The sequence below is a fragment of the Aotus nancymaae genome, unplaced genomic scaffold (genome assembly GCF_030222135.1).
Source record: "Aotus nancymaae isolate 86718 unplaced genomic scaffold, 86718_ANA_hifiasm-v0.15.2.pri h1tg000018l, whole genome shotgun sequence".
Classification (NCBI taxonomy): domain Eukaryota; kingdom Metazoa; phylum Chordata; class Mammalia; order Primates; family Aotidae; genus Aotus; species Aotus nancymaae.
The window spans coordinates 7,285,155-7,310,287 of record NW_026988430.1 but is presented as its reverse complement, the minus strand read 5'-3'; the positions used below and the strand labels follow the sequence as shown (position 1 = coordinate 7,310,287).

Below are 25,133 nucleotides of genomic sequence, written 5' to 3'. Positions count from 1 at the left end.
AGAACCTATGAGGTAGGTAAATTACACTCACTTGACATATTTAAAAAAAAGGTGTCCTAGTTAATATGACAGGTAAGGGACGTGGAGGCTCCAAGCCCCATCCACATAAACCTCTGAGTTGCCTCACTTTTATGGCTCCCCTACCTTTCTGCCAGCGGAATTCAAGAAATTCAAGTCTGGGGCTGGGTGCCATGGCTCACACCTATAATCCCAACACTTTGGGAGGCCAAGGCAGGCAGATTACTTGAGGTCAGGAGTTTGAGACCAGCCTGGCCACCATAGTGAAACCCCATCTCTACTAAAGATACAAAAAATTAGCTGGGTGTGGTGGCATGCACCTGTAGTCCCAACTACTTGGGAGGCTGAGGCTGGAGAATTGCTTGAACCCAGGAGGCGGAGGTTGCCGAGATTATGCCACTGCACTCCAGACTGGGCAACAGAGCAAGACTCCATTTCAAAACAAACAAAAACCTAAGAGGAGAGCTAGGTAAAACCCTGGGAGAGTAGAGTAGGAAGAAGACTACAGTGATCAGAAGGCCTCGGGATTAGGAAGAAGTACTGAGATGGGAGGGAACACAGCCATGAAGAAAATGGCTTGGGAGATTCAGGGAAAGGAAGAGGTTTGAGTAGAAGCCACCTTAGAGGGCCAGAAATCATTAAGAGAATCTAAGTCAGAGAAATCTGGCTCAGAGGTGACTCCTCCATCAGTAGAAATTCCACATACAAAAAAATCCAAGCTCATGTCTACTGCATTCGGACAAAATAAATATCTACTGCCTATCCACCTGTAATGGGTACTCTTTGTTTACAAGTATCATCACCGAAACACCATATGGTATAAAAAGGTGATAGTACTATACTCACTGTTCAGAGGAAAATGGCCCAGAGAGGTGGCATTTCTTGCTGCAGCTTACACAGTAACATATGGGCAGAGGTCTGAATACAGGTCCCTTTGACCCAAGTATAATGCTTCTTTCTCCCAAACCTCAGCTGCATTAGTAAACATTATGTATAAAAAGAATATCCACAGCATATGTGCATGTTCCATTTGAGAACAGTAATAGCACTAACTCTGAAATTACTTTTAATAAAACCAGAACTTACTGGTGGAGAAGCAAAACGACAAGATGGAGAGCCGACACAGGAGCTTCCAGAGACAGAACCAGAATACACGGGCACTGGAACGGGGCAAGCTGGGGGAAGAAACACAAATGAACTACATCATTTTGTAGTGCAGTCACGTGACCTGTATAATAGAAAAACCTGCCAAAACTACCATACCTTTGTGTTCCCCCAAAATTTGCATTCGCCTACTTATTATCATAGCTGATGAAACTAAAAATGCAGCAATTACTAAAACTATTCCAACTTCGTTTCAGAAGGAAAAATAGAACTGTTATTATAAACACAATCCTAGGTATCTTATCAGGCTGGGCACAGAGGCTCACTCCTATAATCTCAACACTTCGGGAGGCTGAGGAGGGAGGATCACTTGAGGTCAGGAGTTTGACCAGCCTGGCGAACATGGTAAAACCTCATCTCTACTAAAAATACAAAAATTAGCCAAGCGTGGTGGTGACCACCTGTAATCCCAGCTACTTGGAAGGCTGAGGCAGGAGAATCACTTGCACCAGGAGGCAGAGGTTGCACCACTGCACTCCAGCCTGGGTGACAGAACAAGACTCGATTCAAACAAACAAACAAAAAAAGGTAAATTCAATGAAATTTTAAAAGGCATAGTAGAAGATTAATTTTGTAATAAAAAATCATTAATTTTTCCGAAAGCCTGCATTCATTCTTTAAATAAAAATACAAAAACTGGGTACTCACATTTCTTAATTGGAACTTGCTCAAGAAAAGGATGACTAAAAAATGCTTCTGTAATAGAAATGAGAATGCAACCTTTAAAGAGACATTGACTAAAATATCAACCAGGCTATTTTCCTCAATGTATTCAACATAATGTCTAAGATCAGAAATCATTTAAATTCTTCATATAGCCTCCATTTCCTTTAAATGTAAAAGCATATTTTTATAAATCCTCTATAAAATAATTTTAATAATCATATAAAATGTATCAATAAAAATTAAGTAATTATGAATTCTCAAAACATCTATCACCAACACAACATACTCTGATGCTGCTTACACAGACATGTTCTCTAAAGAATGCCACCCTCTAGTGGACAGCCCCACGGGAGAACTGTGATCACTAGGCCCATATTAAGCAACCATGTTAACTACACCTGTCAATTGTCCTAAGAGGAAATTGAGACAGCTGATTTATACAACAAACTATCCTTCGCCCTAGAAGTATTCCTGATTCTGGTTTCACATTTAAAAAAAAAAAAAGCCGGGCACACACGGTGGCTCACACCTGTAATCCCAGCACTCTGGGAGGCCAAGATGGGCAGATCACAAGATCAAGAGATGGAGATCATCCTTGCCAACATGGTGAAACCCAGACTGTACTAAAAATACAAAAATTAGCCAGGTGTGATGGCACGCACCTATAGTCCCAGCTACTCAGGAAGCTAAGGCAGGAGAATCCCTTGAACCCAGGAGGCAGAGGTTGCAGTGAGCTGAGATGGCAGCCACTGCACTCCAGCCTGATGACAGTGCAAGATTTCATCTCAAAAAAAAAAAAAAAAAAAAAACTGGCCAGGCATGGTGGCTCACGCCTGTAGTCCCCACACTTTGGAAGGCCGAGGAGGGCAGATCACCTGAGGTCAGGAGTTTGGGACCAGCCTGGCCAACATAGTGAAACCTGGTCTCTACTAAAAATACAAAAATTAGCTGGGTGTGGTGGCGGGTACCTGTAATCCCAGCTACTCAGTAAGCTGAGGCAGGAAAATCACTTGAGCCTGAGAGGCAGTAGTGAGCAGAGATTGCACCACTGCATTCCAGCCTGGGTGACAGAGCTAGAGTGTCTCAAGAAAAAAAAAAGAAAAGAAAAGAAAAAAAAAAAACAAGAAAAACTGGCTGGGTGTAGTGGCTCACACCTGTAATCCCAGTACTTTGGGAGGCCGAGGTGGGTGGCTCATTTGAGGTCAGTAGTTGGAGACCAGGCTGGCCAACGTGTAAAACCCTGTCTCTACTAAAAATATAAAAATCAGCCAGGTGCGGTGGCAGTTGAGTGTAATCTCAGCTACTCGGGAAGCTGAGTTCCAGTGAGCCAAGATCACACCATTGCACTCCAGTTGGATGACAAGAGTGAAACTCCATCTCAAAACAAACAAAAAAACGCAAAAAGCTATTAATTTCAATTTCTTCAGCTAGCCACCAAGGTTAAAATCTACATAAGCCTGCTAATTAGACAAAGATAAGTTAAGTTGGTAAGTACCTGGAAGTTCATTATTTTACTCTATTTCCTATGTTTATTAAAACCCACAAACATAATCTCATTTACCATTAGGGCTCAGACTTTTAAATTTACTGTGTATTAATATTTGAATATCACAAGTAGCTGGGCATGGTGGTGCATGCCTGTAATACCAGCTACTCGGGAGGCTGAGGCAGGAGAATCGCCTGAACCTAGGAGGCGGAGGTTGTGGTGAACTGAGATCATGCCATTACACTCTAGCCTGGGCAACAAGAGCGAAACTCTGTCTCAAAAAAACAAAAAGATAATTAGGTTGAAAAGAACAATCTTTTACATAAGGATGGTAAGAAAAAGTCAAAGAACCAACCCCACAAAAAGGAACTAAGAGCCAAGCAATTTCAGGGATAAATGTTCTTTCAAAACCAGAACCGGGGGTGGGATAGAGGAAAAACGAAAAACAGAACTGGAAAATCCCTACAATACTAAATGTTCCAAATTCTTTTACTATACATGAAGTGGTTAAAAAAAATTAGTGAAGACAGACTGCGGTATGTTAAAATGCTCAGAGGGAAATTATTAGCCTAACACCCATGTTATAAAAGAAGGCCCCAAATCAATATTCCTACTGTAAGAATCTAAAAATCTAAGAACAAGGCCTCTAAGACTACAGGCTGCTCTCCCAAGCCTCAGTGAGAGTGGAGCTGCCACAGGGCCTATAAAGAGCCACCACATGGAGCTGACCCTCTCTGAGCCCCATCTTTGAGGCCATGGTGTTTTCCACCAGGGGTATCTCTCCTCCTTTCTTCCCTCCCAGGTCTAATGATCAAAGAAATGAAAAAGCCTGGAGAGAGTTTCAGGCTCTGGGCACTTTCTCTGCAAAGCCAATCCGGAATCTGGCCAACTACCTAGCATGTTCCATTCCTATGCATGCTACAAAAGTCAACCTCCACAGCACCAAGAGCCCTGGCCACAGCTTGCTGGCACTGGTATAGACGTGTGGGCCTTTCTAACTATAGAATCCAAAAAGAGCAAATGCTTAACAGAAACTGATACAATCACCACTTGAGAATAGTGATCTTCCCACCTCATAGTAGTTCAAGAAATATCTTCTGTTCTCATAAAGGTCCGCTTTCTTATTTCCCTCCATTTTTCTATGTAAAACAGCCTGAGGAAGGCAGCTTGTTCAAATGGCTAAGTTTTTTTCTTTTTTTCTTTTTCACCTCCCTCCTACTACTGCCTGGTTAAGCTAGTTATAAACAAGAATTTAAAATAAATGAGGAGTATTCTGGGAATATGAAAAAGTAGAACCATCAGAAATGTATGTAACATCAGTGAACTATACACTTAAAAACGATTATAATAGGCCAGGCGCAGTGGCTCACCTCTGCAATCCCAGCACTTTAGGAGGCCCGAGGCGGGTGGATCACCTGAGGTCAGGGGTTTGACACCAGCCTGGCCAACATGGTGAACCCCCCTCTCTACTACGAATACAAAAAATTAGCCGGGCATGATGGTAGACACCTATAATCCGAGCTACTTGGGAGGCTAAGGCAGGAGAATCTCTTGAACCTAGGAGGCAGAGGTTGCAGTAAGCCGAGATCACGCCATTGCACTCCAGCCTGGGCAACAAGAGTGAAACTCCGTCTCAAAACAAACAAACAAACGATTATGATAGTAAAATTTATGTAATGTATATTTTACCATGATACAAAATTGTTGAAAAGAGACCAGGAGCAGTAAAACACGCCTGTAATCCCAGCATAGAGAGGCCAAGGTAGGAGAATCACTTGAGGCCAGGAGTTTGAGATCAGCTTGGCCAACATGGTAAAATCCTGTCTCTACTAAAAATACAAAAATTAGCCAGGCGTGGTGGTGGGCACCTGTAATCACAGCTACTTGGGAGGCTGAGGAAGGAGAATCAGTTGAACCCGGGAGGTGGAGGTTGCAGTGAGTCGAATCATGCCACAGCAATCCAACCTGGGCGACACAGCAAGACCCTGTCTCAAAAGAATAAAAAAAAGAGCTGGGCGCGGTGGCTCACACCTATAATCCTAGCACTTTGGGAGGCTGAGGTGGGTGGATGACCTGAGGTCAGGAGTTCAAGACCAGCCTGGCCATCATGGTGAAACCCCATCTTTAAAAAAAAAAAAAAAATTTATTTTTTAAAAATTAAAAAAAATAAATGAAAAGATCAGAGCAATTTTGAAGACACAACAGGAGACTAAATATGAACCTTGATATTAATAAATCATCTTAAGATGGCAGAACATGCTGAAGAACATATAGAAGTGTGTGACCCAAGGCTGGGCGAGGTGGTTCATGCCTGTAATCCCAGCATTTGGGAGGCCGGGGTGGGTGGATCACTTGAGGTCTTTGAGACCAGCCTGGCCAACAGGGTGAAACCCTGTCTCTACTAAAAATACAAAAATTAGCTGGGTGTGGTGGCACATGCTTGTAATCCCAGCTACTAGGGAGGCTGGGGCAGGAGAACTGCTTGAGCCCGGGAGACAGAAGTTGCAATTAGCCAAGATCATGCCACCTCACTCCAGCCTGGGCGACCAAGTGAGACTCCATCTCAAAATAAATAAGTAAATAAAACAAAAACAAAAACAGAAATGTGTGACCCAGTGGACCAAGGAAAACTAAATTTGTATTCTGATTTTGGCACATATCTTGGAAACATTAAGTTTTTATTTTTGTTTTTGTTTTTGAGACAGAGTATCACTTTGTCACCCAGGCTGGAGTACAATGGTACCATCTCGGCTCACTGCAATCTCCCCTCCTGGGTTCAAGTGATTCTCGTGCCTCAGTCTCCAAAGTAGCTGGGATTACAGGCATGCACCATTACACCCTGCTATTTAGAAATGTTAAGTTCTGCTACTTTTTTTTTTTTTTTTGTCAGGACGGAGTTTCACTCTTGTTGTCCAGGTAGGACTATAATGGTGCAATCTCGGCTCACTGTAACCTCCGCCTCCAGAGTTCAGGAGATTCTCCTGCCTCAGCCTCCCAAATAGCTGGGATTACAGGCAGGCACCACCACACCCAGCTAAGTTTTGCATTTTTAGTAGAGACAGGGTTTCACCATGTTGGTCAGACTGGTCTCAAACTCCTGACCTCAGGTGATCCACCCACGCTGGCCTCCCAAAGTGCCTGGATTACAGGCGTGAGCCACCGGGACCAGCCAAGTTCTGCTACTTATCTTAATGACAGCAACATACGCTATCAGGAGAAACTCACCGTAACTGCTTAACTCTGACTATTTAATAACAAGTAAATTTTAAAATATATTCCAGACAAATCCTTTTCTACTTACACCTGCAATTTTTTCTGCTTTACAACTTTAAATTCTTTTTTTTTTTTTTTTTTGAGACAGAGTTTCGCTCTTGTTACCCAGGCTGGAGTGCAATGGTGCGATCTCGGCTCACCGCAACCTCCGCCTCCTGGGTTCAGGCAATTCTCCTGCCTCAGCCTCCTGAGTAGCTGGGATTACAGGCACACGCCACCGTGCCCAGCTAATTTTTTGTATTTTTTTTTAGTAGAGACGGGGTTTCGCCATGTTGACCAGGATGGTCTCCATCTCTTGACCTCGTGATCCACCTGCCTCGGCCTCCCAAAGTGCTGGGATTACAGGCGTGAGCCACCACGCCCGGCTAAATTCTTACCCTCTTCCCACTACAACTGTTTCTTCTTGGTAGACAAAATTAGTGAACATAGGAATCAATTTTATATACTTTACCAAAAATATCTGCACTGAATGTACATATTTAACCTTTCATCTAATTATTTAAACTCAGGTCCTCTTCTTAGGCTATCATCATCATATGTATATGTCTATGTATATGCATGCATGTACAGCTGTCCCCTTTCTCTGTGGTTCAGTATCCACAGTCAAATATGGTCCAAAAAAGAAAATCCCAGAAATAAACAACTCAAGTTTTACATGGCACACTGTCCTGAGCAGTGTGATGAAATCTCACATTGTCCTAATCCATCCCACCTAGGACATAAATCGTCCTTTTATCAAGTATACTCAAGCTGTATACATTACCCACCCATTAGTTGATTAGTAGCAGTCTCGGTTATCAGATCCATCACTACAGTATCACAGTACTTGTGTTCATTTTACTTAATAATGATTCCAAAGCACAAAAGTAGTGATGCCGGCAATTCATTTATGCCAAAGAGAAACTACAAAATGTATCTTTTTTTTTTTTTTTGAAACGGAGTTTCACTCTTGTCCCCTAGGCTGAAGTGCGATGGTGCAACCTCAGCTCACTGCAACCTCCACCTCCCAGGTGTTCAAGCAATCCTTCTGCCTCAGACTCTCAAGTAACTGGGATTACAGGCACGCACTGTAAACCAGCTAAGCAAAATGCATCTTTTAAATGAAAAGGTAAAAGTTCTAGCTTAAAGAAAAAAGTCATATGCTGAAGCTGCTAAGATTTATGGTAAGAATGAATCTTCTGTGAAACTGTGAAGCGGAAAAATGCATGCTAGTTGTGCATCTCAAACTGCAAAAGTTATGGCCACAATGCATGTTAATTGCTAAGACAGAAAAGGCAATAAATCTGTAGGCTGAAGATATGAACAGAGACATGCTGTACTGAGACAATCAGGTGCAGTACTAAACGCAGTTCCAGGCATCCACTGGGGTTCTTGGAATGTACCCCTATGGATAAAGGAGGATTACTTTATGTATGTACATATGTGTATATGGATGTCAAGTATGTGGAAGACAGCACAAAATGTCTTCACATTTTCTATATACAGTTGTCCTTAGGTATATGTGGGGGTGACTGGTTCCAGGACTGCCCACGTATACCCAAATCCACATATACTCAAGTCCTTCAGTCGGCTCTGTGGAATCCATGTATACAAAAAGTCAGCCCTCCACATATGCAGTTTTGTATCCCACAAATATTTTATTTTCAATGTGTATTCGGTTAAAAAAATCCATGTATAAGTGGACTCACACAGTTCAAATCTATATTGTTCAAGGATCAACCGCAACTGCAAAAGTTGTTAGCTGCCTGGAATCACATTAAATCAGTGAATGAATTTTGAGCACTATCTATTCACTACTGGATCTTTTTTTTTTTTTAAGAGATGGAGTTTCGGCTGCCCGAAGCCAGTGAGTCGCGGCTGCGCGCAACTGCGGCTGGGTCAGTGCCTCGCGCCGCTCGGTCGGTACAGCGACGCGCTGAGGGCCCTCAGGCCCGGCGGCGCGAGTGTACCCTGGTTCGCCGGCTCCTAGGTCTTTGAACAGCCGCGATGTCGATCTTCACCCCCACCAACCAGATCCGCCTAACCAATGTGGCCGCGGTACGGATGAAGCGCGCCGGGAAGCGCTTCGAAATCGCCTGCTACAAAAACAAGGTCGTCGGCTGGCGGAGCGGCGTGGAAAAAGACCTTGATGAAGTTCTGCAGACGCACTCAGTGTTTGGAAATGTTTCTAAAGGACAGGTTGCAAAGAAGGAAGATCTCATCACTGCGTTTGGAACAGATGACCAAACTGAAATCTGTAAGCAGATTTTGACTAAAGGAGAGGTTCAAGTATCAGATAAAGAAAGACACACACAACTGGAGCAGATGTTCAGGGACATTGCAACTATTGTGGCAGACAAATGTGTGAACCCGGAAACAAAGAGACCATACACCGTGATCCTCATCGAGAGGGCCATGAAGGACATTCACTATTCAGTGAAAACCAACAAGAGTACAAAACAGCAGGCTTTGGAAGTAATAAAGCAGTTAAAAGAGAAAATGAAGATAGAGCGAGCTCACATGAGACTTCGGTTCATCCTTCCAGTGAATGAAGGGAAGAAGCTGAAAGAAAAGCTCAAGCCACTGATCAAGGTCATAGAAAGTGAAGATTATGGCCAACAGTTAGAAATCGTATGTCTGATTGACCCGGGTTGCTTCAGAGAAATCGATGAGCTAATAAAAAAGGAAACCAAAGGCAAAGGTTCTTTGGAAGTGCTCAATTTGAAAGACGTGGAAGAAGGAGATGAGAAATTTGAATGACGTCCATCAATCTCTTCACCTCTAAACACTGACGTGTTTTTGTTTCCCACAGCACTGTTTCATGTCTGTGGTCTGCCAAATACATGCTCAAACTATTTGACATTTTCTATCTATCTATCTATCTTTGTGTTAACAGTAGACACAGCAAGGCTTTCCTACAGAAGCATAATAATGTGGGAATGATTAAGTTTTAATTATAAGCTGGGGTCTGAATCCTAAAGCAAAATTGGAACCCCAAGATACAGAGTCCACTCTGTCTCATCCTTGATAGCTTTCCAAAATCAAAGTTATTTGAGGCAACTCTCGTGGGTAAAAAGTTATTTGTAGAGTAAGATTATTTGAGGGGTATGTCTATACAACAACGGGGGAGTCTTCACTAAAAATAAACATGATGCTTCATTTCTACTTAATGGAACTCGTGTTATGAGGGTCATTATGGTGTCATAATGTAAAGTTTGGATGATGTTCCTGGTTATCTGAGAAACAGATAAAGAAAAACTGTATAGATTCGCGCCGCAGGCCGCTCGCCATGCGCTTCCGCTTCGGAGTGGTGGTGCCGCCCGCCGTGGCTGGCGCCCGGCCAGAGCTGCTGGTCGTGGGGTTGCGGCCCGAGCTGGGGCTCTGGGAGCCGGGAGGGGCCGTGCTCATGAGGCCCGCGGGCACCGCGGCGGGCGCTGGGTCGCTGGCGCTGCAGGAGCCGGGCCTTTGGCTCGGGGAGGTGTAGCTGGCGGCCGAGGAGGCGGCGCAGGACGGGGCGGAGCCGGGACGCGTGGACACGTTGTGGTACAAGTTCCTGAAGCGGGAGCCGGGAGGAGAGCTCTCCTGGGAAGGCAATGGACCTCATCATGACCGTTGCTGCACTTAACAATGAAAGCAACTTGGTGGATGGTGTTTATTGTCTCCCAATAGGACACTGGATTGAGGCCACTGGGCACACCAATGAAATGAAGCACACAACAGACTTCTATTTTAATATTGCAGGCCATCAAGCCATGCATTATTCAAGAATTCTACCAAATATCTGGCTGGGTAGCTGCCCTCGTCAAGTGGAACATGTAACCATCAAACTGAAGCATGAATTGGGGATTACAGCTGTAATGAATTTCCAGACTGAATGGGATATTGTACAGAATTCCTCAGGCTGTAACCGCTACCCAGAGCCCATGACTGCAGACACTATGATTAAACTATATAAGGAAGAAGGCTTGGCCTACATCTGGATGCCAACCCCAGATATGAGCACCGAAGGCCGAGTGCAGATGCTGCCCCAGGCGGTGTGCCTGCTGCACGCGCTGCTGGAGAACGGACACACCGTGTACGTGCACTGCAACGCTGGGGTGGGCCGCTCCACTGCGGCCGTCTGCGGCTGGCTCCAGTACGTGATGGGCTGGAATCTGAGGAAGGTGCAGTATTTCCTCATGGCCAAGAGGCCGGCCGTCTACATTGATGAAGAGGCCTTGGCCCGGGCACAAGAAGATTTTTTACAGAAATTTGGGATGGTTCATTCCTCCCTTTGTAGCCTGTAGCTGGTCAGCCTGCTTCTGCTGCCTCCTGATTTCCCTGAGGAGCCTGGGGTGATGTTGGTCAAATGACCTAGAAACGAGGATTCTACCTGAACGGAAAGGACTGTGTGACTTCCCCCAGGCCAACCACTTCTACCTGGGGATGGCTTTCAATGATGCTTTGTTTTGGGCTGTGTCTTTGAAATAGTCTACAAGAAAGCTGTGACTGACACATGAGAAGAAGCCTGAAGCAGTTAGGCTGTGCGTCAGACAGAAGCGTAATGCATACAGTTCCTGCTGCCTGCAGGCGAAGAGGGCTTTGATTCATAGCACTACATGTGTTGCATGATGGGTCCATGACAGCACTTTCCTGTTGCACTGAAACTCTTTGTCATGCAGAGGAAAAGATCGGGAGCCTTGTGGATTTCATCACTAATGTGTGTGTGTAAGCTGGTCAGTTGCCAAAGGAGGACGGAAGTTGAGAAGCCTGAACCATGACAAAAGAAGAGCTCACTATGTTAAAAAATAATGGCTTTTTGGGACTTGTATTTAAAAAAAAAAAAAAGAAAAGAAAAACTGTATAGGACTTAAATAATATTCATTGAACATGCTGCCATAACTTAGATTATTCTTGGTTAAAAAACTTATTTCTAATTCTTAAAGTTTATAATATATATTAATATAGCTAAAATTGTATGTAATCAATAAAACCACTCTTATTTTTATTAAAAAAAAAAAAAAAGAGATGGAGTTTCATTCTTGTCACCCAGGCTGGAGCACAATGGCTCTATCTCAGCTCACTGCAACCTCTGCAGAACACAGACAGAAACTGTTTAAACCAACTTTGTTAATGCTCTGGAAAACAATCAAAGGTTTAGAGCAACCAAGCAAATAATCAAGAAAAAGCAATGCTCCTGGCATTCAAGGAAATACTGTGAAAACAGTAGCCAAACAAATTGAAAGAACAGAGACATCAGTGATCATATAAAACAAGAACAGTCTTTGCAAAACGTTTGGAAACTTTCAAAGCAAAGAGACTACCATGATATCAATAATTAAAAAAATAAACAACAGCAAAATAAAAATCTGCTTTTCACTACTCCTACACTGTAACAGGAAAATGCCAAGCTTTCAAGAAAAAGAAAAAAATCACAAAGCATACAAAGAAATAGGAAAATGTGGCCAGGCACTGTGGCTCACACCTGTAATCCCAGCACTTTGGGAGTCCAAAGCAGGCAGATCACGAGGTCAGGGGTTCAAGACCAGTCTGGCCAACATGATGAAACTCCATCTCTACTAAAAATACAAAAAGAAAAAAAAAATTAGCCAGGCGTGGTGGCGTATGCCTGTAATCCCAGCTACTTAGGAGGCTAAGACAGGAGAATTTTTTTTTTTTTAAATTTTAAATTTCCTGGCAACTTTCATTTAAGAGACAGGAGAATTACTTGAACCCGGGAGGTGTGGGAGGTTACAATGAGGCAAGATTGTGCCACTGCACTTCAGCCTGGGCAACAGAGCAAGACTCTGTCTTGGGGAAAAAAAAAGAAATAGGAAAATGTGGTACACTTAAAGGATCAAAGGAAACTGACAAAAAGTGTCCCCAAAGAAGTCCAGATGTTAGACGTACTACACAAAGACTTTAAAATAACTATCTTAAATATTCTCAAAGAACTAAAGGAGGCTAGGCGAAGTGGCTCAAGCCTGTAATCTCAGCACTCTGGATGCCCAAGTGGGGGCTGATCACTTGTGGTAAGGAGTTCAAGACCAGCCTAGCCAACATGGTGAAACCCCATCTCTACCAAAAATACAAAAATTTGCCAGGCATAGTGGCACATACTTATAGTCCCAACTACCCGGGAGATGGAGGCAGGAGAATTACTTGAACCTGGGAGGTCGTAGCAAGCTGAGATGTCGACACTGCATTTCAACCTGGGTGACAGAGCAAGACTCTGCCTCATTTAAAAAAAAAAAAAAAAAAAAAGCAAGCAACTTCCAAGAACTCTAAGGTAAACTGATGAGACCTACACAGAGATACACAATCAAACTTTCAAAAGACAAAGAGAGAATCTGAAGCAGCAAGATAGAAGCAACTTGTACAAGGGATTCATAATAAGATAATCAGCCAATTTCTCATCAGAAATCTTGGAGGCCAGAAGGCAGCGGGATATTACCTAAAGCGCTGAAAGAAAAAAAAAGTTAACTGAGAATTCTACATTCTACAAAACTGTCCTTCAAAACTCAGAAAGAAATTAAGATACTCCCAGAAAAACAAAAGTGGAGGGAATTCATTACCACTAGACCTCCCTATAAGAAATGCTAAAGAGAGTACTTCAGGTTGAAACGAAAAGATCTAGACAGTAAAGAAAAGCCAATTGAAGATATAAAGATAGCTAGAAAAGATAAATACACTGCCAATTTAAAATCCAAGAGTACTGTAATTTTGATTTGTAACTTCACTTTTCACTTTCTACAGACTTTAAAAGACAAATGCATTAAAATTATTATAAATATATAATTTGTGATATCGATAACATAAAGAGGGGACAGAGCAATATAGAAGTAGAGTTTTTGTATGCAACTAGAGTTAGGTTAATATGAATTCAGTAACTTCAGATGTTACATGTAATCCCCAGGTAACCACAAGGAAAAATATACACAAAAGGAAATGAGAAGGAATCAAAACACATCACTACAAAAAAAAAATCAAGTAACACAAAAGAGAGCAGTAATGGAGAAAATGTGGAACAAAAAAGCTATAAAACATAAAAATAGTGAAATGGTGAAAATCTTTCCTCATCAGTAATTACTTTAAATGTAAATAAATCTCCTTAGGCAGAGATTGGCAAAGTAGATTAAAAGGAAATAATCCAACTATAAATTGTCTGGAGGAGATTCCCTATAGGCCATGCAAGGTGGCTCACGCTTATAATCCCAGGCGGATCTCTTAAGCTCAGGAATTCAAGACCAGCCTGGGCAACATAGTGAAACCCTGTCTCTACCAAAACGACAAAAAATTAGCCAGGCATGGTGCTGCACGTCTGTGGTCCCAGTCACTCAGGAGGCTGAGGTGGTAGGATGCCTTGAACCCAGGACGTGGAGGTTGCAGTTAGCTGAGATTGCACCACTACATTCCAGCCTGGGTGAAAGAGTGAGACTCTGTCTCAAAAAAAAGACTCACTTTAGAGCTAAAGACACAAATATACTGAAAGCAAAATGATGGAAAAAGATATTCCATGCAAATACTAAGCAAAAGAGAAGAGTAAGGTTGGCTATCAGACAAAATAGAATTTGAACTGAAAACTGTTATAAAAATCAAAAAGTACATTAAATAAGGCCAGGTGGCTCAAGCCTGTAATCCTAGCACTTTGGGAGGCCCGAAGCGGGTGGATTGTTTGAGCTCAAGAGTTCAAGACCAGTCTGGGCAACGTGGTGAAACCCCATCTCTGCAAAAAATGTAAGTATTAGCCAGGTTTGGTGGCTTGCACCTGTAGTCCCAGCTACTTGGGGGGCAGAGGCAAGAGGATTGCTTGAGCCCAGGAGGCAGAGGTTGCAGTAAGCCAAGATCAAGCAACTGCACTCAACCCTAGGTGAAAAAATGAAACCCTGTCTCAAGAAAAAAAAAAGGCATTAAATGATGATAAAAGGGTCAATTATTATAAACACCAAAGCCCCAAAATACGTGAAGCAAACACTGATAACGGAAGTGAGAAAGAGATTTGTATGATAACAGTTGGAGACCTCAATATCCTACCTTCAGTAATGGATAGGACAACCAGATACAGCATCAATCAGGAAACTGAGGCATTGAACAGTGCTACAAACTAACTGGACCTAACAGACACACACAGAATATTCTAGTCTCTGACAGCAGAGCATACATTGCTCTCAAGTGCACATGGAACATTCTCCAAAACAGACCACACCTTAGGCCACAAAACAAGTCTTAATAATTTTTTTAAAAATCAGAGACAACGTCTCTCTGTTTCCCAGGCTGGAGTACAGTGGTGCAATTAGCTCACTGCAGCATCCTCCTGGGCTGAAGTAATCCCTCTTACCTCAGCCTCCCAAGAAGCTTGAACTAAAGGTGCATACCACCACACCCAGATAATTTTAAAAATTTTTTTGTAGAGACAAGGTCTCGCTATGTTGCCCTGGGTAATTTCAAACTCCTGGCCTCAGCAATCCTACTGCCTCAGCCTCTCAAAGCACTAAGTTTACAGATATAAGCCACCATGCCTGGCCCATAAATTTTAAAAGACTGCACTCATGGTGGCTGATTATCTTTTCCAATCACAATGCAATAAAAGTAGAAATCATGGCCTGGGCACGGTGGCTCATGCCTGTCTTTTTAAGACTTTGTCTCAAAAAAATTAAGTAGAAATCAGTAACAGAGGAAATAACTGGAAAATCCAAAATATGTGGAAATTAAACAATAGACTCTTGTATTACTCCGTTTTCACTCGCTGTAAAGAACTATTTCAGGCCGAGCACCGTGGCTCACCCCTGTAATTTCAGCACTTTGGGAGGCCCAGGTGGGCTGATTGCTTGAGGCCAGGCGTTTGAGACCAGCTGGCCAATGTTGTAAAACCCCGTCTCCACTAAAAACACAAAAATTAGCCAGGCATGGTGGTGCGTGCCTGTAATTATAGCTACTCAGGAGCCTGAGGCAGGAGAATCGCTTAAACCCAGGAGGTGGAGGTTGCAGTGAGCCAAGATTGCGCCACTGCACTCCAGCCTGGTGACAGAGCAAGACTCCATCTCAAAAAAAAAAAAAAAAAAAAAAAAAAAAGAACTACCTAAGACTGGCTAGTTTATGAAGAAAAGAGGCTTAATTTACTTCTGCATGGCTGGGGAAGTTTCAAAAAACTTACAATCATGGCTGAAGGCAAAGGGGAAGAAAGCACATCTTACCATTTTAGAGCAGGAAGGAGCAGGGAGAGGATGTGCCACACTTTCAAACCATCAGATCTTATGAGAACTCACTATCATGAGAACAGCATGGAGGAAATCCGTCCCCATGGTTCACTCACCTCCCACCACGCCCCTCCCTGGATACATGGGGATTACAACTCGAGATGAAATCTGGGTGGGGACACAGAGCCAAACAATACCAACTCTTCTTTTTTTTTTTTTGAGCTGGAGTCTTACTCGTTCGCCAGGCTGAACTGCAATGTCCTGATCTCAGCTCACTGCAACCTCCCCCTCCCAGGTTCAAGCAATTCTCCTGCCTCAGCCTCCCAAGTAGCTGGGATTACAGGCCCAGCTAATTTTTGTATTATTATTAGTTTCACCATGTTGACCAAGCTGGTCTTGAACTCCTGACCTCAGGTGATCCACTTACCTCAGCCTCCCAGTGCTGGGATTACAGGCGTGAGCCACCACGCCTGATCAACGATACCAACTCTTAAGCAATTTATTGAGTCAAAGTCATAAATGGAAATTAGAAAATATCCTGAGACAAATGAAAATGAAAACACAACATACTAAAGCTTATGTAGCAAAAGCAGTACTAGGGAAATATTTAGCTGTAAACACCAAACACCTCCATTAAAAAAGATAAAATAGGGCCAGGTGCAGTGGCTCACACCTGTAATCCCAGCACTTTGAGAGGCCAAGGCGGGTGGATTACTTGAAGTCGGGAGTATGAGACCAGCCTGGCCAACATGGTGAAAGCCCATCTCTTTAGACAATACAAAAATTAGCCGGGCACATGTAATCCTAGCTGCTTGGGAGGCTGAGGGAGGAGGATCGCTTTAGCCCAGGAGGTGGAGGTTGTAGTGAGTCAAGACTGTGCCACTACACTGCAGCCTAGAAGACAGAGCAAGACTCTGTCTCAGAAGAAGAGGAGGAGGAAGGAGGAAAGAGGAAGAAGGAGGAAGAGGGGGAGGAAGAAAAAAGAAAGAAAAAGAAGAATAGGCCAGGCGTGGTGGCTCACACTTGTAATCCCAGCACTTTGGGAGGCCGAGGAGGGTGGATCACCTGAGGTCAGGAGTTCAAGACCAGCCTGGCCAACATGATGAAACCCTGTCTCTACTGAAAATACAAAATAAGCATGGTGACACATGCACCTGCAGTCCCAGCTACTCTGAAGACTGAGGCAGGAGAATCACTTGAACCCAGGAGCTGGATGGAAGTCGCAGTGAGCCAAGATCGCGCCACTCCACTCTAACCTGGGTGACAAAGTGAAACTCCGTCTCAAAAAAACAAAAGGAAAGAAACATCTAATGAATAAGCTAACTTCATGCTTATGGAACTAGAAAAACAACAAACTAAGCCCAAAACTAGTAGAAGAAGTAATAAAGATTGGAGTTGAGATAAATAAAACACAGAAGAGAAAAACAAAAGAAAGAAAAGGCCATGACAGATTTTTAAGTGCGTGAACTTTATTAATTTATTTATTTAGGGACAAGGTCTCACTCTGTCACCCAGGCTGGGTGCATTGGCATGATCACAGCTCAAGGTAGCCTTGACCTCCAGGGCTCAAGAAATCCTCCCAGCTCAGCCTCCCAAGTAGCTGGGACTATAAGCCCACATCACAACACCAGCTAATTTTTTTATTTTTAGTAGAGGGGTTTCACCATGTTGCCCAGGCTGGTCTCAAACACCTGAGTTCAAGTGATCTGCCCACCTAGGCCTCCCAAAGTGCTGGGATTACAGATGTGAGCCACCATGCCCAGTTGTGCTTGAACTCTTAGTGCATTCCCAAGCCACACACAGATCTATGGACAAAGGACGGTAACTTACAGTCTCAAAGTGTTTAAGCACCACCTTTGACCAATCACCAGCTGACTGCTAAAAAATTGTTGACACGGGATGACCCCTAGGAAACAGGGCTTTGAAATTCTTTTTAACTGAAAAAAATACAAAAAAAACTTTGGAGATAAATCTTTAATTTTCAAAAACTGCAAGGAAACCAATATTCCACAGATTTGATCCAGGCAAGTTACTAAACAAATAGAACAATCCAGCCAGGCATGGTGGCTCATGCCTGTAATCCTAGCACTTTGGGAGGCCAAGGCAGTCAGATCACTTAAGGTCAAGAGTTCATGACTAGCCTGGCCAACATGGTGAAACTCTGTCTCTACTAAAAATACAAAAATTAGCCAGGCATTCTTGCAGCACTTATTCCCTATGGTGCCAAAAAAAAAAAAAATTAGCCAGGCGTAGTGGTGTGCCCCTGTAATCCCAGCTACTCGGGAGGTTGAGGCAGGAGAATCATTTTAACTCAGGAGGCAGAGGTTGCAGTTGCAGTGAGCTGAGATTGTGCCACTGCACTCCAGCCTAGGCAACATAGTGAGATTCTGTCTCACTGTAAAAAAAAAAAAGAACAATCCCCAATTGGAAGAGGCAGAGGGTGCAAATCTAAAGTTGCTCTCTGTATTGTACAAAAAATCTGATTTTCGACAAAAAACTGCAAGGCATGCAAAGCCACAAAGCAGCATGGCCAATACACAGGGGAACAAAACAGCCAATGGAAACTGTCTATGAAGGGGGCCAAATGTTGGACTTCGCAAAGACTTTGAAGCAGTTATCATAACACATTTTTAAAAGCAGAGAAAACCAGCCGGGCACAGTGGCTCAAGCCTGTAATCCCAGCACGTTAGGAGGCCAAGGTGGGTGGATCGATCACATGAGGCTAGGAGTTCTAGACCAGCCTGGACAACATGGTGAAACCTCGACTCTAAAATATTAGCTGGGCATGGTGGTGGGCACCTGTAGTTCCAACTATGCAGGAAGGTGAGGCAGGAGACAAAAAACTCCATCTCAAAAAAAAAAAAATTTAAAATTAGCTGGGCATGGTAGCTGGGCACAGTGATGTGCACTTATAGTCCCAGCTACACGGAGGTTTTAGGCAGGAGGATCACTTAAGCCCCGGAGGTCAAGGCTGCAGTGAGGCATGTCTGTACCACTGCTCTTCAGCCTGGGTGACAGACTGAGACTCTGTCTCCGAAAAAAAGAGAGAGAAATACAAAAAAGGACTCCATACATGTTTTTCACTTTTCTTCTCCGAGCTTCTTTAAAAGAGGTAAGATTGTATAAAGCAATAGTTATAACACTGCACTGTTGAGATTACAACATAGACATAATGTGAGACAATAACAACATAAAGGGAAGAGGGAATGGAGCCATATTAACAGAACAAAGCTTCTGCGTTTTAATGGAATTCAACTAGTATTCAAATAAATTGTGATAAATTAAGATGCATACTGTAATCCCTAGAGCAATTATTTTTTTAAAAAAACTCAATAAATAGTACAAAAAAGCCAGAAAACTCAATGAAAGTATTTAAATGGTACACTAGAAAATACTCTATTTTGACTAGGCACAGTGGCTCACACCTGTAATCCCAGCACTTTGGGAGGCTGAGGCAGGAAGAGTGCTTGAGGCCAGGAGTTTGAGAACAGCCCTGGCAATATTGTGAGACCCTATCTCTACAAAAGGATAAAAAAAATTAGCCAACTAAATGTTGTTAATAAGATTAACAGGTGACTTCTCACCTGTTAAAGAATGTGAGTGCAGGCTTGTAGTCTCAGCTACCAGGGAAGCTGAGGCAGGAGAATCACTTGAACCCAGGAGTTCAAGGTTGCAGTGAGCTATGATCATACCACTGCATTCCAATCCAGCCTGAGTGACAGAGTGAGGCCTTTTCTCAAATAAAGTGGGGGAAAAAAGAGAAAATAATCTATTTAATAAATATCACCAAGCACGGTGACCATGTGCATAGTCTCAGCATTTTGGCAGGCCAAGGTAGGTGGATTGCTTGAGCCCAGGAGTTTGAGACAAGCCTGGGCAACATGATTAAACCCTGTCTCTACAAAAAAAAAAAAAAAAAAAAAAATATACAAAAATTAGCCAGATGTGTTGTTGTATACTTGCAGTCCCAGGTACTGGGGAGGCTGAGGTGAGAGGATCACCAAGCCTGGGGAGGTCAAGGCTACAGTGAGCCATGATCACACCACTGCACTCCAGCCTGAGTGAAAGAGTAAAACCCTGTCTCAAAAATTTTTTTTAAAACCAACAAATAAACAAATATCAACCATAGGCTGATAACTCCCCAATCTGTCCCCAGTCTAGACCTCTCTGAGATTCAAGTGCACTTTTGACATCTACACTTAGATATTCAATGGTTAGCTTAAATTTAACATGTCCATCAGAAACTCTTCAACTTGTTCCCACAGGCTGCTCTATTTATACAGTCTTTCCCATCACTGTAACTGACAACATCCTTTCAGCTGCTCAAGCCAAAAACGCTGGAGTCATCCTTGAGTCTTCTCTCTCACACCCCTACATTCAATCCCATCAGTGAATGCTGTTGCCTCTACCTCTACCTCCAGAAAGACTTCTTACCACCGCCACTACTATTCCCCTAGTCAATGCTACATACACTCATCTCTCACCGGGGTAATGACAAGAGTCTTCTGATTAGTCTCCCAGCTTCTGCTCAAGAAGCAGCCAGCTTGATCCTTTTTAAAAACATTAGTCACATCACTTTTCCTCTACTCAAAACCCTCTAATGGCTCCCATCACACTTTGTGAAAAAGCCCAAGTTTTCAACTGGCCTTCTAGTTATTCTTCAAGCTATTCCTTCTAGTTATTGCTCAGGCATGCTTCCAGCCCTAAGCATTCGTATTAGCTGTTCACTCTGCTTAAAAAGCTCTTCCCATGGATATCCACATGGCTCACTCTCATTTCAAGTAAAGTCTTTGTTCAAATGTCACTTTCTAAGGTCTTCACTGATTACCTTATTTAAAATTTCTTTCCCACCCCCACCCCCAATTCTTTTTTCTCACAATACTTAGCAACTTCTAATATAATATGCAATTATGGTTTTCAAGTTTCTTGTCTCTCTCTACCACGAAAATACATGCTACATGAGAAGAGGGATTTTGTTTATTACTCTATCTCCCGGACCTAGGACATACTAATAAGCACTCAATACATATTTATGAAACTAAAATAAACAAATACAAATAAACAAAAAGAAAAGCGAAACTGACTTTAATTTTCTTCTGAAATCTCTATGGTATTTTTTAAATCTTTCAGCACATATAAAAATAAAATTAGAAGACATGCAAAAGTTGAAACTATTTCTTACCAAAGTCCATTCTATCTTTTTGGTTTCTCTGAAGCAAACCCAAAAGGAGATTAGCCAAATAAGGTGATGTTTCTCTTGGAATACTGGGAGAAAGAAAAAAAAAACAACCACCTGAGTGGTAAGTTCATATATATAAATGACGTTAACTTTTGCCTTCCACATAAAAACTAAAACATATATGTGGTTTCACAAATACCAACACATTTATACCAAGAAGACCATGTAAGACTCATCTAAAAAAAAAAAAAAAAGCACTAAACAACTATCTTTGAGAAACAGCATCAAATTGTGAAGATTCCTGTATTGTGCTTATTGTTGTTCAAGTATCTGCAGGAATAAAGCATCTCAAAAGCCCAATGTTGAGTTTTAGCATAACCTCAACCTTGCACGAATAGTTGCTATAGTGTTCTCTATTACAAAATAGCCACTTCGCTTTCTGTCTGGAAAAGGGCAGCACTTAAATACAAGTGAGAACTAATACAACTTTGTAACATCCAGTATGAAAACAAGCAATAGGAAAATGAGTTAAGTAATAGGAGTACACAATTCAAAGAATAAGAATTACAAAAAAAATATTAAACAGGCTGAGCGCAGCATCTCACGTCTGTAATCCCAGAACTTTGGGAGACTGAGGCAGGTGGACTGCTTGAGGTCAGAAGTTCAAGATTAGCCTGGGCAACAAGGTGAAGCCCCATCTCTATTAAAAATACAGAAACAAAATTAGTCAGGAGTAGTGGTGGGCACCTGTAATCCCAGATACTCAGGAGGCTGAGGCAAGAGAATTCCTTGAACCTGGGAGGTGGAGGTTGCAGTGAGCCCAGACTGTGTCACTGCATTCCAGCCTGGGCAACAGAAAGAAATGGTATCATCTTTTAAAAGACAGCTAGTGTCTTTGACCAAGCAATTCTACTTCGAGGAATTTATTCTATAGGAATGCTATAAAAACACATAAAGATATATGCACAGAGCTTTCTCTGCAGTACTGCTTCTAATATGGAAAAAATAGAAAACACTCCAAATAACCATAATTAGGTGGGTTTTTTTGTTTTTTTTTGTTTTTTTTTGAGACTGAGTTTCGCTCTTGTTACCCAGGCTGAAGTGCAATGGCGCGATCTCGGCTCACCGCAAACTCCACCTCCTGGGTTCAAGCAATTCTTCTGCCTCAGCCTCCCGAGTAGCTGGGACTACAGGCGTGCGCCACCATACCCAGCTAATTTTTGTATTTTTAGTAGAGACGGGGTTTCACCTTGTTGACCAGGATGGTCTCGATCTCTTGACCTCGTGATCCACCCACCTCGGCCTCCCAAAGTGCTGGGATTATAGGCGTGAGCCACCGCGCCCGACCAATTGGGTGGTTTTTTAAGAGACAGGACTCACTCTGTCACCCAAGCTGGAGTACAGTGGCCAGTGGCACAATCACAGCTCACTGTAACTTCAATTTCCTGGGCTCAAGTGATCCTTCGGCTTTAGCTTCCCAAGAAGCTGGGATTACAGGCATGCACCATCACATCTGGCTAACTTTATTTTTTGTAGAGATAGGGTCTCACTATGTTTCATAGGCTGGTCTCGAACTTCTGGCCTCGAGCAATTCTACTGCTTCACCCAAAGCACTGAGATTATGGTGTGAGCCACCACACCTGGCTCATAATTGGGTTTTAAGTAAATTATTATTTAGCCCTACAATATTATACTGATTATGAAAAGGTATCTAAGATACATTAAGCTTAATGAAACAAGTTGTATTTCTGTACAAACACTACTAATTCTCTCACAATGAAAAGCTTTAAAAACTAAGTATAAATGGCCGGGTACAGCGGCTCACGCCTGCAATCTCAGCACTCTGGGAGGGTGGATCACAAGGTCAGGTGTCTGAGAAGAGCCTGACCAACATGGTGAAACCCCATCTCTACTAAAAATACAAACATTAGCCAGGCGTGGTATAATCCCAGCTACTCAGGAGGCTGAGGCAGGAGAATCACTTGAACCCGGGAGGCAGACATTGCACTGAGCCAAGATCAGGCCACTGCACTCCAGCCTGGGTGACAGAGTAAGACTCTGTCTCCAAAAAAAAAAAAAAAAAAAAATACTAAGTATAAATGGTTATAGATTAATATATGTATTTAGAAAATTCTAAAACAAATACATAAAACAGCGGTTATCTCTGGGAATTGCCATCTCTTCTCTAATTTACCATTTTCATAGTATTTGATTACTTTAACTGTGGGCATACATTACTTCTGGAATTAAAGGAAAAATGAATTTCATTTTAAGTGTCATTTAAAGCTGAAAGCTGATTTTTACAATATCAAAAGTTTTCAATTTGGCCAGGCATGGTGGCTCACGCCTGTAATCCCAGAACTTTGGGAGACCGAGACAGGTGATCACCTGAGGTCAGGAGTTCAAGACCAGCCTGACCAACTTGGAGAAACCCCATCTCTACTAAAAATACAAAATTATCCAGGCACAGTGGTGCATGCCTGTAATTCCAGTTACTGAGGAGGCTGAGGCAGGAGAATCGCTTGAACCCAGGAGGCAGAGGTTTTGGTGAGCCAAGATCGCGCCATTGCACTCTAGCCTGGGCAACAAGAGCAAAACTCCATCTCAAAAAAAAAAAAAGTTCTCAATTTATAAACCTCAGACAGATAACCAAAACTAATGGTCAGTAAAAATGACATTTGCTTCAAGTTGGTAAAGTTACTATACTAGTTCCTAAACATACTGTACCCCTTGATGAACAATTTAAATCAAGAAAACAAATCTAGGCCGGGCGCAATGGCCCATGCCTGTAATCCCAACACTTTGGGAGGCCGAGGTGGGTAGATCACAAGGTCAGGTGATCAAGATCATCCTGGCCAACATGGTAAAAGCCCATCTCTACTAAAAATACAAAAATTAGCTGGGCACGGTGGTATGTGCCTGTAATCCCAGCTACTCTGGAAGCTGAGGCAGGAGAATCACTTGAACCAGGAAGTCAGAGGTTGCACTGAGCTGAGATTGTGCCACTGCACTCCAGCCTGGCGACAAAGCAAGACTCCATCTCAAAAACAAACAAACAAATCTGAAGTATTAGGTCAAGACTCTGCTTATGTAATAGCCAAATGCTCAAGACGTTTGACTGATACTTCCTAAGTTTATTTCCATTAAATTAGTTCCAAAGCATTGGTGGTTCAGTGGTATAACTCTCAAATCCCACCCAGGAGACTCAGGTTTGATTCCTGGCCAATGCAGCTCCTCCTGGTTGCCGGGCATTGTAGCTCACACCTGTAATCCCAGCATTTTGGGAGGCCGAGGCAGGTGGACTGCCTGAGATCAGGAGTTTGAGACCAGCCTGGCAACATGGTAAAAACCCATCTCTACTAAAAATACAAAAATGAGCCGGGCATGGTGGCAGGTAATCCCAGCTACTCGGGAGGCTGAGGCAGGAGAACCGCTTGAATCCAGGAGAATCCAGGTTGCATTGAGCCTAGATCTCGCCACTGCACTCCAGCCTGGGCAACAAGAGTGAGACTTTGTTTCAAAAAAAAAAAAAAATTCCAATAGTATACAATGTATGAATACAACATTTCAATGCAGTCACCTTGAAATTCCTGACTGTTTAACAGTGCCCGCTGGTGCAAGTACCAGGAACAAAACGTTTTCACCTGATGCTCATCTGCAGACCCTGTGGCTCAGCCATCCCAGCTGGGTTTGCCATCAGCTCAGGATACTCACCATGTCACAGCTCTGTCCCCTTGTCAGGAAGACCCTCAGATGTGACCAGAGCACCGACCTCCCAGAGAAAGCCCAGGAAACTCCCGTGATGTGCCCTGGCCCTCCCACCACCCCTCTGCTGCAGGAGGCAAGGACACCACCAGATGCTCCCTGTCTCGGGACAGACAGGCCTTTTACTTACCAGGCCCTGGCTCACCAGTGTCCCAGCGCCTCTGTTAAGGCCGCTCACACACTGTGGAATGGAGACTTGGGAGCATTTTCAATCCACATTTCTGATTTAAAAGGTCTAGTTTTTTTAAGGCGGGTTTTTCCCATTCATATTTCAATAGAAAGTGTTTTTTTATTCTTGACCCTACACGAGTCACCCAAGAAATCCAGACATTCTCACTCCCAGCGGATGCACAGGAGCCACTCAGGCCTGGCCTGGAGGCAGCGGGTGGCTGGCGGGCAGGCCACTGCCCACAGGCCCACCCAGTGC

The 25,133-nt window shown here is 43.1% G+C and overlaps 1 protein-coding gene, 1 long non-coding RNA gene and 1 pseudogene across 2 annotated transcripts; 2 read left to right on the top strand and 1 right to left on the bottom strand.

Annotated features, from left to right (window-relative positions):
* Nucleotides 1–1,104: 1,104 nt before the first annotated feature.
* LOC135275739 (uncharacterized) lies at nt 1,105–21,013 on the bottom strand. Its single transcript, XR_010343318.1, has 3 exons — nt 20,945–21,013; nt 1,831–1,878; nt 1,105–1,193 (listed from the first exon to the last, which is right to left on the bottom strand). It is a non-coding gene; the product is annotated as an uncharacterized LOC135275739 (long non-coding RNA).
* LOC135275732 (ribosome maturation protein SBDS-like) lies at nt 8,579–9,577 on the top strand. Its single transcript, XM_064378228.1, has one exon. It carries the CDS (start codon nt 8,594–8,596, stop codon nt 9,344–9,346), a length of 753 nt encoding a protein of 250 aa, XP_064234298.1. The 5' UTR covers nt 8,579–8,593; the 3' UTR covers nt 9,347–9,577.
* Nucleotides 9,876–11,167, top strand: LOC135275731 (laforin-like; annotated as a pseudogene).
* Nucleotides 21,014–25,133: the final 4,120 nt, after the last annotated feature.

What these genes read in the sequence shown, in the direction of transcription:
- LOC135275732 (XM_064378228.1), top strand. Translation starts at nt 8,594, where the DNA reads ATGTCGATCTTCACCCCCACCAACCAGATCCGCCTAACCAATGTGGCC.